The sequence below is a fragment of the Vulpes lagopus genome, chromosome 3 (genome assembly GCF_018345385.1).
Source record: "Vulpes lagopus strain Blue_001 chromosome 3, ASM1834538v1, whole genome shotgun sequence".
Classification (NCBI taxonomy): Eukaryota; Metazoa; Chordata; class Mammalia; order Carnivora; family Canidae; genus Vulpes; species Vulpes lagopus.
This window is the reverse complement of record NC_054826.1, coordinates 94,247,166-94,262,040: the sequence shown is the minus strand read 5'-3', so window position 1 is coordinate 94,262,040 and position 14,875 is coordinate 94,247,166. Positions and strand designations below refer to the sequence as shown.

Below are 14,875 nucleotides of genomic sequence, written 5' to 3'. Positions count from 1 at the left end.
ATAGAACATGAGATCATATGGGCAGGACCTTATCTGTCTTTTCAAGGCTTGTGACCCCAAGGCCTAAAGACCCATCTAGATATGCAAGGCACTTCATGAATATCTGTCATATGAAGGAATGTGGTCAATTCTTTGGTAAAATGTTTCTAGTTCTCTCTTCAAATAGATCCTGATATTTTCTTTCAAAATTTATTCCAAGATGTTTTTAATTTTTTTTAATTTTTTATTTTATTGTATTCATAGAGACACAGAGAGAGAGAGGCAGAGACACAGGCAGAGGGAGAAGCAGGCTCCATGCAGAGAGCCCGACGCGGGACTCGATCCCGGGTCTCCAGGATCACGTCCTGGGCTGCAGGCGGCGCTAAACCGCTGCGCGCCACTGGGACTGCCCTCCAAGGTGTTTTTTTAAAAAACAGTTTTATCTACTCTCAGATAATCTTTGATAATTTCCATATCTCAAGATTCTTAACTTAATCACATCTGTAAAGTTCCCTTTGCCAAATAAGAACATTCACAGGTACCAGGGTGAGGATAGGGACATCTCTAAGGGCCATTATTCAGTTACCCCTGGGACGCTTTCAAGATTTCTCTTTACATTTGGTTTCCTTTTTTTTTTTAAGATTTTATTTATTTATTCATGAGAGACATACAGAGAGAGGCTGAGACACAGGCAGAGGGAGGAGAAGCAGACTCCATGCAATGAGCCCAATGCAGGGCTTGACCCAGGAATCTGGGATCATGCCCTGAGCTGAAGGCAGACACTTAACCACTGAGCCACCCAGGCATCCCTGGTTTTCTTTGTTTGTTTGTTCGTTTTTGTTTTATTTTTATTACCCCTGGTTTTCTATGGTTTAAATATGATGGGTCTAGGGGCACCTGGGTGGCTCAATTAGTTGGGTGTCTGCTTTTGGCTCAGATGATTCCAGGGTCCTAGAATCGAGCCTCACATGGGTCTCTCTGTTCAGTGAGAAGCCTACTTTTCCCTCTGCCCCTCCGTGACCCCACCGCTGGCTTTGCTCTCTGTCTCAAATAAATGGATAAAATCTTTTGTAAAGATAAATAAATAAATAAATAAATAAATAAATAAATATGATGGGTGTAGGGCCATGTGTATCTGTGTGCACATGTGTATATACACACACATGTATGTAAGAGGGAGCTATGTGTGTGTGGTATATGGTCAATTAACCCAATAATCTTCTTTAAAGAAAGAGAAAAATGGATCAATTTGTTTATTTTTTCTGGTCAAGGATCCAATCCAGGGTCACAGTTTCTACCTGAGTGAGCTCTTTAGTCTTTTGTGTTTCCATCTGGAATGGTTCTCCAGTCTTTTGTGTCTCCTGCAGTTGACATTTATTCGAAGTTCAGCCCAAGGGGCAGCCTGGGTGGCTCAGTGGGTTGAGCCTCTGACTCTTGGTTTTGGCTCAGGTCATGATCTCAGGCTCATGGGATCCAGCCCCACGTCAGCTCTCAGCTCAGCAGGGAGTCTGCTTGTTCCTCTCCCTCTGTCTGCCCCTCCACTCACACTTTCTCTTGTTCTCTCTCAAAAATAATAAATAGAGGGCAGCCTGAGTGGCTCAGTGGTTTAGTGCCGTCTTCAGCCCAGGGCCTGATCCTGGAGACCGGGATCGAGTCCCACATGGCTTCCTGCATGGAGCCTGCTTCTTCCTCTGCCTGTGTCTCTTTCTCTCTCTCTCTCTCTCTCTTTCTCTGTCTCTCTCTGTCTCTAGTGAATAAATAAATAAAATCTTTAAAAAAAAATAGATAAAATCTTAAAAAAAAAAAAAGTCCACCCCAGTTATTTTATAGAACATCGCTTAATTTGGCTTTGTCTGGTATTTCCCCATTAGATTCAGGTCAGGTGTTTTTGGCAGGAATGTCACAGCAAGGGCGAAGCCCCTTCCCGGAGCATCCCATCAGGAGACACATGATACTGGTCTGTCCCATTACTGCTGATGGCCACTCTGATCACTTGATTAAGGGGGCGTCCCTCACACTTGTCCACTTTTATAAAGGTGTTGATCTTCCCTTCCTTTCTTTTTTTTTTAAGATTTTTATTTATTTATTCATGAGAGACACAGAAAGAGAGGCAGAGATACAGGCAGTGGGAGAAGCAGGCTCCCTGCAGAGAGCCCAAAGTGGGACTCAACTCACAGGACCCTGGGATCACCACCGAGCCAAAGGCAGATGCTCAACCACTGAGCCACCCAGGTGTCTCTGATTTCCCTTTCTAATCAATAAGTATTTTGTGATCAGATACCTTGAGGGCATGTACATTTCTCACCAAGTTTTCACCCACAAGGTCCATTTTATATGGTGGTGCTAAATAGAGGCATATAAATGGACTATTAGCTTACCTCTGCATTTACAGCAAAACCATTCTCAAACAAGGAAACAGAGACATCCTTGTTAAATTTTCCAATCTGGAAAGCTCACATTGATATAATTACATTCATAACGTAAGAAGTGCCTTTTTTAAAGATTACCTGATGAGCCCGCAACCTCTATGAAGAAGAATATAGTTACACAGACAAGGACAGTGAAGTGTGGCCCAGCTGTTATTTCAACAGTGGTCCCACTAGGGGACATTTTATAGAACTGCAGACCACCTCACCATGGATTCCAGAGCAGACACAAGGAATGTCACCACCATCCTGCTCTCCGAGGACTCCTCGTTTTCCATGGGCAGGGCAGACACTGCCACTTGGGCCATGATCCCTGTCCAAGAGAAGTAACAAGAAAGTGAGCGGTAGAAATCCAGTGTCCTCCAAGCACATGTTTAGAGCTGCAAGGGTCCTCACTGATAACCCACTTCCAACCTTCCTTTACAGGTAAAGAAACTAAAGACATAAAGTGGTTTGGGGCGCCTGGGTGGCTCAGCTGGTTAAGCGTCTGCCTTCAGCTCAGGCAGGTCATGACTGTGGGGTCCTGGGGTTGAGTCCCACATCAGGCTCCCTGCTCAGTGGGGAGTCTGCTTCTCCCTCTGCCCCACCCTCTGCTCATGCTCTCTCTCTCACTCACACTCTCTCTCTCAAATAAATAATTAAAAAAAAAGGATAAAGTCTCTGCCCAAGATCTCTGGTAAGTAATGCTAATTCTCATGAAGCATGTTTTCTATCAAACCTAGACATTGTCTCCTCATAAAATAAATTCCGGTTGTTTGCTGGAAAAGCACATTAACCACCTCCTGGTTGAGGAGGGGAACACTGATCTGATGATGTTCCATCAGACCCCACACAGGAGTGCCTGACACTAAATTCCAATTCCCAAGTACAAAAGAGAGAAGTGAGAAGTATGCTAAAGGTGAGAAGAGACAATCCCAACTTCCTTTTCCCACTAGGATTTCTCTGGTATAAAAGCTCACTCGAAATTCCTCCAAAGTCTAAATCAATGTAACATCCCAAAATGTCTTTGGAAAAATTTCTCCAGCACCATAGAAAGGATTTTTAGAAATAGAGAATGCAAAAGAAATACTGCCAGCTATGTCATGGCCCCAAAGTGGCTGGCTTAATTATATTTGTAAGCAAAGGAAAAATTAACAGATAACCCAGATACTCAGATGAAGCCTAAAGATGGATCTAAGGGAGTGAAGTATGGTGGTTGTATAAGGTTATTCAGAGATATTCACAAAGGGGGTGCCTGGGTGGCTTAGTGGTTGAGCGTCTGCCTTCAAGTCAGGTCGTGATCCCAGGGTCCTGGGATCGAGTCTCACGTCAGGTTCTGGGCAGGGAGCCTGCTTCTCCCTCTGCCTGTGTCTCTGCTTCTCTCTCTGTGTCTCTCATGAGAAAATAAATAAAATCTTAAAAAAAAAAAAAAAGACTCACAAATGTTTCTCTCTCAGTGCTTTGATTCTTTGCCCACCTGAATGCTATGTGGCCATGTGCCTTGCCTTGGGCAGTGACATCAAGGGAGTGACATCACTTTCAGGCAGAGGCTTTGCAACACTCCCTGTTTCTCTGTAAAATCACCACCACTATTCCCTACGGGACAGTTCCATCAACTGTGGTTGAAGAAACCATGGCATAGACACTACAGCCAGCTCACAATAGTCCTTTAATGAAGCAAGAAATAAATCCTTGCTTCTGTAATCCACCGCCACCAGGCGGTACTTTAAACCACAGCATACCCTAGCCAATGTGCTAATAGAGCAGCCTGAAAAGGGAGTCTAAAAAAATGCCACTATCTCAATTCTCTGAAGACACTTGAGGATGCCTTAATTAGATTTATACTCTTCCTGAGAAAGACCATAGCCTAGCAGAGCCATTACAATGCAAATTGCTTTGATTAAAAAATTTTATAAGTTGGTCTCCCTATTATGAAATGAATGTGAGAGAATGGGACTTCATAGCAGGCATGACCTGGCCACGAACAGATAAATACACATTCTTCAATTTGAACCTTTTTTTCTTCTTTTGTTATTATTATTTAAAGTAGGCTCCATGCTGGGCATGAACCCATGACCTCAAGATCATGACCTGAGGTGAGATCAAGGGTTGGAAGCTCAACTGAATGAACCATGTGGGTGCCCCCAATTTGAAGCTTTTAGATAATTATCTTAAAATAAAAACTTTGACTCTCGTTATCATACCAATATTTGAGAATGAGCAGAAGTCTGTCATTATAAACTACTTATGTGGGGGTAGTTTATAAAATGAAAAGAAAAAAAAAAAACCCAGGACATGGCCTTTTATGTCCTTAAAATAACCTCCAAGTTAAGAGGCCTCATGATGAAGCAGACCAAAAAGCAGTCAAAGTGGGGCACACATCCCTGAACTCAAACATTGTTCATGTCTGCAGATTTTTTTCAACAAGAAGAAAAATGGTCAAGATGATCATTCACTGTCTCCTTTTAAGTACAGGGAAGTTTTTATTATAAATATTCTTTAGCTGGGTATGTGAATGGCTCAATGGCTCAACTGGTTGAGCATCCAACTCTTGATTTCAGCTCAGGTCATGATCTCAGGGTCCTGGGACTGAGCCCAGGTGGGGGCTCCACACTGGGTATGGAGCCTGCTTTTAAGATTCTCTCTCTCCCTCTGCCTTTCACCATATCACCTCACCCCTGCTCACCCCTCTCAAAAAAAATTCTTTGCAACTGCTGTAAACCAGATCCTTACTGGGATTACATTTCATTTCTTTAAATTCCTGTTCATGTCATTAAAAAAATTTTTTTAAAGATTTATTTATTTCAGGGAAAGCATGTGAGGAGGAGGCGTAGAGAGAACAGGGGAAAGAATCCTCAAAGCAGCTTTGCCACAGAGCCCATCATGGGGCTTGATCTCGGGACCTTGAGATCATGACTAGAGCCGAAATCAAGAGCTGGCCATTCAACCGACTGAGCCACCTAGGCACCCCCCAAATTTTTTAAATCAAGGCATAATTTATGGAAGCTCACTTTTTAGTATACAGATCTATACGTTTTAATAAACATAAAGTCAAGTAGCCACCACTAAAATCAAAGTATAGAACATTTCCATCACCCCCAAAATTCCTCCATGCCCCTTTGTACTCGGATCCATAACCCCATCCCAAACCCTAGCAATAACGATGTTTCTGTCTCTAGTTTTGCTTATTCCAGAATGTCATATAAATGGAATCCTACCCTGTATTGTTGCTCTGTTAGTTGTTTATTCTTTTTACTTCTGAGTATTTCACTGTAGCGATTCAATGGTTATTTATCCTTTAGCCAGGTGAGGAACATCTGAGCTGTCTGCAGTTCTTGACTATTATGAACAAAGCCACTATGACCATTCACATACCTGTTTCCATTTCTCTTGGGTAAATACCTAAGAGTGAGATTGCTGGGTCATATGAGAAGTATGTATTTTAAACTTTATAATAAAGTACCAAACTGCTATCCAAAGTGACTATACCATTTTGGGTTCCTATCGAAAATACAAGAGAATTCCAAAGTGGTGATATTACTCTGTGGTTTGAATTTGCATTTTCTTAATGACTAATGATGCTGGGAAGCTTTACGTGTGCTTATCTCCCATCCTTATATCTTATCTTTTTTGATGAAAATGCCTGTTCAAATTTTTGTTCATTTAAAAACTGGCTTATTTTTTCTTTTTTTTTTTAAATTTTTATTTATTTATGATAGTCACGCATAGAGAGAGGCAGAGACACAGGCAGAGGGAGAAGCAGGCTCCATGCACCGGGAGCCCGACGTGGGATTCGATCCCGGGTCTCCAGGATCGCGCCCTGGGCCAAAGGCAGGCGCGAAACCGCTGCGCCACCCAGGGATCCCCTGGCTTATTTTTTCTTATTGAATTTATAGAGTTCTTTCTATGCTCTTGACATAAGTCCCTTAGATGTGGTTTGCAAAGTACTTTCCCTTTACTGTCCCATTACCAGGACGACTGATAAAACTTAATGAAGTCTTAGGATTACAATGTATCTGGGCTAACTTTATTTTGATTGTAATACGGCTGCTATGCAGGCTATTTTTGTTGATAGGAAATATACACTGTTAAGTATTTCAGGAATAATAGGACGTCAGGTTCATAATTTCTCTCAAATGGTTCAGAAAAAATAAAGTTCTTTGTGCCATACTGGCAACTTTCCTGCAAGTTCAAAATTGTTTCAAATTTTTAACAATTATTTTTAGAAATTGACTATACTCTGTGTCAATTATTTGTACATTTCTATTTCCAAAAATTGTATGGTCCATCCACTGGGCTATGTAATTCTTTTTTGGGAAAATCAGTCTCTAGAATGCATCATTAAGAATTCAGATTAGGGGTGCCTGGGTGGCTCAGTGGTTGAGCGTCTGCCTTTGGCTCGGGTTGTGATCCTGGGGTCCTGGGATAGAGTCCTGCATCAGGCTCCCTGCTCAGCAAGAGGTCTGCTTCTCCCTCTCCTGCTCTCCTGCTCATTTTCCCTCTCTCTCTAAGAAGTAAATTAAAAAATCTTAAAAAAAAAAAAAAGAGAATTCAGATGAAATTCTTTCATGAGAAGGGCACAACATGAAACAATTTTTATTTTATGCAAAGTAAGTGTACTGAAACTAGAGCTTTCACTCCAAAGTCCTGTCTATGTTTTCAGAAATCAGCTGCATTACCTGATTGAAATAGAATTATTTTCCCATTGGAAGTTACAGAAATCTCACAAAGATTTTAAAATGAACCTTTAAATATATTGAACAGGTGTTCAATTTTTATCTAAGATAAAGCAATAATGTATTTGTTATTAAAAAGGATCAATATGGGAAAATTTGCACTGTTTTAAAAGTAAAGTAGGGCTCAAAACACTTTAATAGATTATTGCTATTGTTTAAAAATTTTACTAAGATGGGCTCCTGGCTGGCTCACCTGGTAGAGTATGCAACTCTTGATCTCAAGATCATGAGTTCAAGCCCCATGTTACTGTGGAGACTACTTAAGAAAAAATAAATAAACCATGGTTAAGAAACTGATACTTGGGACACCTAGGTGGCTCAGCATGCTCAGATGCTGGTTGAGCATCTGCTTTCGGCTCAGGGTGTGATCCTGGGGTCCTGGGATCGAGACCCGCATCAGGATTTCTGCAGTCTCCTCTCTGTCTGTCTGTGTCTCTGCTTCTCTGTGTGTCTCTCATGAATAAATAAATAAAATCTTAAAAAAAAAAAAAAAGAAAAAGAAAATGATACTCTTGGGACACCTGGGTGGCTCAGTGGTTGAGCGTCTGCCTTTGGCTTGGGTCATGATCCCTGGGTCCTGGGATCAAGTCTGGCATTAGGCTCCCTGCAGGGAGCCTGGTTCTCCTTGCCTCTCTGCCTATTTCTGTGTGTCTCTCATGAATAAATAAATAAAAATCTTTCAAAAAAAAAAAAAAAAAAACCTGATTCTTGACCATCTTTCAGAGTAAACTAACTCAAACACTTTTTGGGTTTTTTAAAAATATTTTATTTATTTGAGAGAACAAGCAGAGAGAGAGGAAGAAGTGGACTCCCTGCTGAACAGGGAGACAGATGTGGGGGCTCCATCTCAGGACCCTGAAATCATGACCTCAGCCTAAGGCAGATGCTTAACCCCCTAGCCACCCAGGTGCCCAATCAATCAATCAAATTTTTTAAAAGAGGTGCCTGGGTGGCTCAGTCAATTAAACCTCTGCCTTAGGCTCAGGTCATGATCTCAAGGTTATGGGATCCAGCCCTATGTTGGACTCCCCGCTCAGTGAGGAATCTGCTTGTCTCCTCTACCTCTGCCCCTCCCCACCATTCATACTCTCTCTCAAATAAATAATCTTAAAAGAAAAACAAAAACAAAAAAACAAACAAACAACAAAAAACGGATGCCTGGGTGGCTCAGCAGTTGGGCACCTGCCTTCAGCTCAGGTCGTGGATCTGGGATGGAGTACCCCATCAGGTTCCCTGTGAGGGGCCTGCTTCTCCCTCTGCCTGTGTCTCTGAACCTCTCTCTCTCAATCTGTGTGTGTGTGTGTGTCTCATGAATAAATAAAACCTTTAAAAAAGGGCAGGCCAGGTGGCTCAGCAGTTTAGCGCTGCCTTCAGCGCAGGGCATGATCCTGGAGACCCAGGATCGAGTCCCATGTCAGGCTCCCTGCATGGAGCCTGCTTCTCCCTCTGCCTGTGTCTCTGCCTCTCTCTCTCTCTCTCTCTCCTCTCTGTGTATTCTCATGAATAAATAAATAAATAATCTTTAAAAAAATAAATAAAAGCCTTAAAAAAAGATTTTATTTTTAAGTAATCTCTACACTCAACACAGGGCTTGAATTTACAACCCTGAGATCAAGAGACATCAAGAGACGTATGCTCTACTAACTAAGCCAGCGAGGCACCCTGAAAAACACACTGGAATCACACGTGGTGTTCTGAAATGTTTGTATTGAGAAAGCCCAGAGAACTGAGACCATTTAAGGCACTGGTATATTCCAGGCTCCCATCTCCTGCATGTCACTCACTGGAATGACAGAAAGTGCCTATACACATATAATTTTTTTTCATTCATTCATTCATTTAAAGATTTTATCTATTCACTAGCATGACTGGAGGGGGGTGAGCAGAGGGAAGGGGCAAAGCAGACTCCCCCACTGAGCATGGAGCCCAACTCAGGACTTAACCTGAGGACCCTGAAACCATGACCTAAGCCAAAGTCAGATGCCCAACTTGAGCCACCCAAGCACTCCCTACGATATTTAAATAGTGATTTTTCTCATTTCTTTTTTGTGGTTCAACCATGATTAAACTCTAAGTTAAATGCATGTATGGTACAACATCTTTATTATTGTGTCGTCCTTCCAAAGGGGCCACGCTAATCTTCTCTGTATTGTTCTAATTTTAGTATATGTGCTGCCAAAGGCGGCACCATCGTATCTATTATTTTGCACAATTCCTCACATAGAGAAGCTTTAACAAAGCCTTCCTCTAAAACTCAAAAGTTGCTTGACTGACATCTGTTAGCACCAGTAGGTACAGGTATCATGTCTGTTAATTATACCAAAGTAATCCCTAGGAGGACTGTGATGTCAAAACTCTGGTTTATAACAGAGAATAAGTAATATGCACAATAAAGCTAGGTGGAACTAAAAAATATATTATTAGTTGGTATCAACTGTGCTACCAGCAATGACAAAAATGAGTGTTGCATAATTATTGTTTTGTTGCATCATTTACTTTAACAACAAATGGAGACAGGAGCCTTGTCTTTTCTATTTTATGACTTAGAACACCCTGTGCGTTAATGGAACATCAAAAATAATGAAACATGAGGGCACCTGCCTGGCCCAGTTGGTAGAACATACAACTCCTGATCTTGGGGTTGTGAGTTTGAGCCCCACGTTGGGTATAGAGATTACTTAAAACAAAATAATGAAACATGATTAGAAGATGGCCTGAGGTCTCCCACCCTGAGAATATTTTCCTGAAAAAAAAAAAATCACTGCATTGTATGAAAGCTAAAAATCTTTAACAGGGAGAGCTTATACCAGAGTAAAATCCCCCAAAGCCTACAGGGTGATTCATTTTTTCTATTAAAATCTAATACATAAGCAACATTCATTTGGATCATAGGATTTACACAGCACTTAACTTTTTGCTCTTTTATTACTTTTTTTTCCTTTTTAAATTTTTTTTTTTTTTATTTATGATAGTCCCACAGAGAGAGAGAGAGAGAGAGGCAGAGACATAGGCAGAGGGAGAAGCAGGATCCATGCACCGGGAGCCCGACGTGGGATTCGATCCCGGGTCTCCAGGATCGCACCAAAGGCAGGCGCTAAACCGCTGCGCCACCCAGGGATCCCCTTTTATTACTTTTTTTAAAGTTTATTTATTTAAGCAATCTCTACACTCAATGTGGAGCTTGAATTTACAACCCCAAGATCAAGAGTAGCATGCTCTTCTCACTGAACCAGCCAGGCACCCCAACTTTTTGCTCTTTTTAAGATTGGAGATATAAACTAAAAACAAAACAAAACAAAAACCCTTTCAAATCTTAAAGTTTCCCCAGCAATCCTTGAGGATTATCTGTCTCACCATTTCAATGTAACATTTTACTAATGATAAGTAAACATTCTGAACAGGAGTCAACAGGCCGTGATGGTATAGTGGTTAGTACTCTGCGTTGTGAACAGAAGTCAACAATCTGCAGCCTGTGTGTCAAATCCAGATTGCCACATACATTTGTCAATGACTTTTATTGGAACACAGCCACACTCATTTGTTTGTATCTCAGCTGTGGCTGCTTTCCTGTAAAGGCAGGGTTGCATGCATGTGACAGAGACCATTGTCCCCTAGACCAAAAATATTTATTATCCGGCCTTGCACAGAAAAAGTTTGCCCATCCCTGATCTAGTGTTCATTCCCATCACGTCCAACGTTCAGCATTTGCAATGTCATAGGCTCCATTTATCAAACTTCTCACGTGTTGAGATAGGGGCCCAGTTTATTTTCCCAACTGTTCCTAGGTTTTCCTTTCCAAAGGTGCATTTTTCAGGTCTGCGAGGCCTTGATTTTATTTAGTCCCAAGGTGCCACCTTTTCCACAGTCTGGGCCACAGAAATGTATGGAGGAGGGAGTTAAAGGTACAACTTCCAGCCATAAAAATGTAAGTCCTGTAAGTCCTGGGGCACCTGGCTGGCCAGAGTGAAATTCTTAGGCTTGAGTTTGAGCCCCACGTTGGGTGTAGAGATTACTTTAAAATTTTTTTTTTTTTTTTTTTTTTTAATCTTGGAACACCTGGGTGGCTCAGCATTTGAGCATCTGCCTTCAGCTCAGGGGATGATCCCAGATCCGGGGATCCAGTGTTGCAATAGGCTCCCTATAGGGAGCCTGTTTCTCCCTCTGTCTATGTCTCTGCCTGTCTCTGTGTGTCTCTCATGAATAAATAAATAAAATCTTTAAAAAAATAAAAAAGTTTAAAATCTTAAAAATCAATCAATAAATAAGTCAGTCCTAGGGATATAATGTACCGCATGGCAGTTATAGTTAACAATACCATACTGTATGTTTAAAAGTTGCTAAGAGAGGGACATCTGGATGGCTCAGTTGGTTAAGTGCCTGCCTTTGGCTCAATTTATGATCCCAGAGTGCTGAGATCAAGTCCTGTGCAGGGCTCCCTGCTCAGTGGGGAGTCTGCTTCTCCTTCTCCCTCTGCTCCTCCCCCCACTGGTGGGCTCACACTCTCAAATCAATCAATCAATCGATCAATCTTTTTTTTTTTTAAGATTTTATTTATTCATGAGAGACACGGAGAGACAGAGAAAGAGAGGCAGAGACACAGGCAGAGGGAGAAGCAGGCTCCACACAGGGAGCCCAATGTGGGACTTGATCCTGGGACCCCAGGATCACGCCCTGAGCTGAAGGCAGGTGCCAAACCGCTGAGCCACCCAGGGATCCCCTCAATCAATGAATCTTAAAAAGTTCTCATCAGGGACTCCTGGGTGGCTCAGCAGTTGAGCATCTATCTGCCTTAGGCTCTGGGCGTGATCCCGGAGTACCAGGATCGAGTCCCACATCAGGCTCCCTACATGGAGCCTGCTTCTCCCTCTACCTGTGTCTCTGTCTCTCTCATGAATTAATAAATAAATTGTTTTTTAAAAATAAAAGTTCCCATCACAAAACAACAAAAATTTGTAACTACACAAGGTGATGTTGACTAAACTAGTGGTGATGATCATTTTGCAATATATACATATATTAAATCACTATGTTGTATACCTAAAACTAATGAAATGTTACATGTCAATTATATTTCAATAAAACCAGAAAAAATTTAACTTAAAAAAGTTTATTTTTATTTTTTTTATTTTTATTTATTTATGATAGTCACACACAGAGAGAGGCAGAGACATAGGCAGAGGGAGAAGCAGGCTCCATGCACCGGGAGCCCGACATGGGATTCGACTGGGTCTCCAGGATCGCGCCCTGGGCCAAAGGTAGGCACTAAACCGCTGCGCCACCCAGGGATCCCTAAAAAAGTTTTTAAAGATTTATCCTTTTAAAGGTTTTTATATATTAGAGGGAGGGAGAGCACAAGCATGCATGAGTGGAGGGGAGAAGCAGTGGGGGACAGAGAAGTAGACACCCTGCTGATCAGAGAGCCTGATGACATGGTGAGAGATCCCAGAACCTTGAGATCACAACCTGAGCTGAAGGCAGATGCCTAACTCACTGAGCTACCCAGGCACCCAAAGATTTATTTATTGTAGAGAAAGAGAACGGTGAATGGGCAGGCTGGGGACAAGAGCTGACGGAGAGGGAGGGAGAGAGAATCCTCAAGCAGACTCCCTTCACCCCCCAATCCAAAGCCTGATACAGGGCTGGATCCCAGGGCCCAGAGATCATGACCTGAGTGGAAATTAAGAATTGGCTGCTTGGGCAGCCCTGGTGGCCCAGCGGATTTTTAAAAATTAAAAAAAAAAAAAAAGAAAAGAAAAGAAAAATTGGCTGCTCAACAGACTGAGCCACCCAGGCATCCCCAAACCAGAAAAAAGTGTAAAACAACAGCAAATGTCAAGACCACAAGCTATCTATTCCATAATTATCAAGGAGTATGGAAGAGAACTAGAAAAAATACGTATTTTCAAGGTCATAAATTTTTAAATTAAATCTGAAAGATTAACAGGTCGTCAAGAACTTTAGCTTAGTCAAAATAAACCCATAAAAATTTAAAACTATGTTTTGAGCACCTGCTATTTGAGAACATATTCTGTTCCCAGGAAAGGCACCGGGAAACCAAGGTGAGTGAAACCCACCACCGCTCCCTAGTGAGACAGACCTGCACAGACACGGCGGGTCACAAAGGCAAAACGAGGCCAGAAAACCCTGAACCGGTCCAGGGCACGCGGAGACAGACTCAGCAGCTGCGGCGCAGAAGACAAGGTGAGCGCGAGTTCCAAGCCGGGCAGCCTGGGAACAGGGACGGGGACGTCCATGAGGTCCAGGGGAAGACCCAGGGCTGGGGCAGCCGACTTCAGGGCCGAGCCCGGGCCCAGCACCCCTGCAGGTTAACCCCTGCTGCAACCCGGCACGCGGTCCGTGGGGTCTGGTTCGGTTTGGTTCTTTAGGAGCGTATTCATTTATTCATGAGAGACACAGAGGGGCAGAGACCCAGGCAGGGGGAGAAGCAGGCTCCTCGCAGGGAGCCCGACGTGGGACTCGACCCCAGGAGCGGGACGACGCCCCGGGCCCACGGCGGCCGCTCAGCCACTGAGCCACCCGGGCGCTCAAATAAATGAGACATTTAAACATGAAATAAGAGAGCGAGGCTCGGGTCCGACGGGCGGAGAGGGCCCTTCCTCGGGAGCCGCGGGGGAGGCGCGCGGGGGGCCGGAGTCTCCCAGCGCCGCCCAGGAGCCCCCAGACCCCGCGCGGGTGCCCCCGGCCGCGCACACCGCGGGGGGCGGCGCCGTTCCCAGGCAACGGCTGCGGCCCCGCCCCCACCCTCACGCACGCCCTCACGCACGCCCGCACCCAAAGATTTATTTATTCATGAGAGACACGGAGAGACAGAGAAAGAGAGGCAGAGACACAGGCAGAGGGAGAAGCAGGCTCCTTCCTGGGATCAGGACCTGAGCTGAAGGCAGATGCCTAACTCACTGAGCTACCCAGGCACCCAAAGATTTATTTATTCATGAGAGACACACAGACAGAGGGAGAAGCAGGCTCCTTCCTGGGATCAGGACCTGAGCTGAAGGCAGATGCCTAACTCACTGAGCTACCCAGGCACCCAAAGATTTATTTATTCATGAGAGACACGGAGAGACAGAGAAAGAGAGGCAGAGACACAGGCAGAGGGAGAAGCAGGCTCCTTCCTGGGATCAGGACCTGAGCTGAAGGCAGATGCCTAACTCACTGAGCTACCCAGGCACCCAAAGATTTATTTATTCATGAGAGACACGGAGAGACAGAGAAAGAGAGGCAGAGACATAGGCAGAGGGAGAAGCAGGCTCCTTCCTGGGATCAGGACCTGAGCTGAAGGCAGATGCCTAACTCACTGAGCTACCCAGGCACCCAAAGATTTATTTATTGTAGAGAAAGAGAACGGTGAATGGGCAGGCTGGGGACAAGAGCTGACGGAGAGGGAGGGAGAGAGAATCCTCAAGCAGACTCCTTCACCCCCCAATCCAAAGCCTGATACAGGCTGGATCCCAGGGCCCAGAGATCATGACCTGAGTGGAAATTAAGAATTGGCTGCTTGGCAGCCCTGGTGGCCCAGCGGATTTTTAAAAATTAAAAAAAAAAAATCTGGGATCCCTGGGTGGCGCAGCGGTTTGGCGCTTGCCTTTGGCCCAGGGCGCGATCCTGGAGACCCGGGATCGAATCCCACGTCGGGCTCCCGGTGCATGGAGCCTGCTTCTCCCTCTGCCTCTCTCACTCTCTCTGAATAAATAAAAAATCTTTTTAAAAATTTATGTCTTCTGGGATCCCTGGGTG

The 14,875-nt window shown here is 43.8% G+C and overlaps 1 protein-coding gene and 1 non-coding gene across 3 annotated transcripts in view; both read right to left on the bottom strand.

Moving 5' to 3' along the window:
- The window catches only part of LOC121487575 (general transcription factor II-I repeat domain-containing protein 2), a 52,294-nt gene extending 38,953 nt beyond the window's left edge, over nucleotides 1-13,341 (bottom strand). For both annotated transcript variants that reach the window (XM_041749455.1, XM_041749456.1), the window contains exons 1-2: nucleotides 13,218-13,341; nucleotides 2,615-2,718 (exon numbers count right to left, since the gene is read on the bottom strand). In XM_041749455.1, coding sequence (XP_041605389.1) covers nucleotides 2,615-2,713 — 99 coding nt within the window. In that variant the 5' untranslated portion in view covers nucleotides 2,714-2,718; nucleotides 13,218-13,341. The remainder of the gene's footprint in view (nucleotides 1-2,614; nucleotides 2,719-13,217) is intronic.
- LOC121488500 lies at nucleotides 9,202-9,308 on the bottom strand. The gene has a single exon (XR_005987119.1). It is a non-coding gene; the product is annotated as a U6 spliceosomal RNA (small nuclear RNA).
- Nucleotides 13,342-14,875: the final 1,534 nt, after the last annotated feature.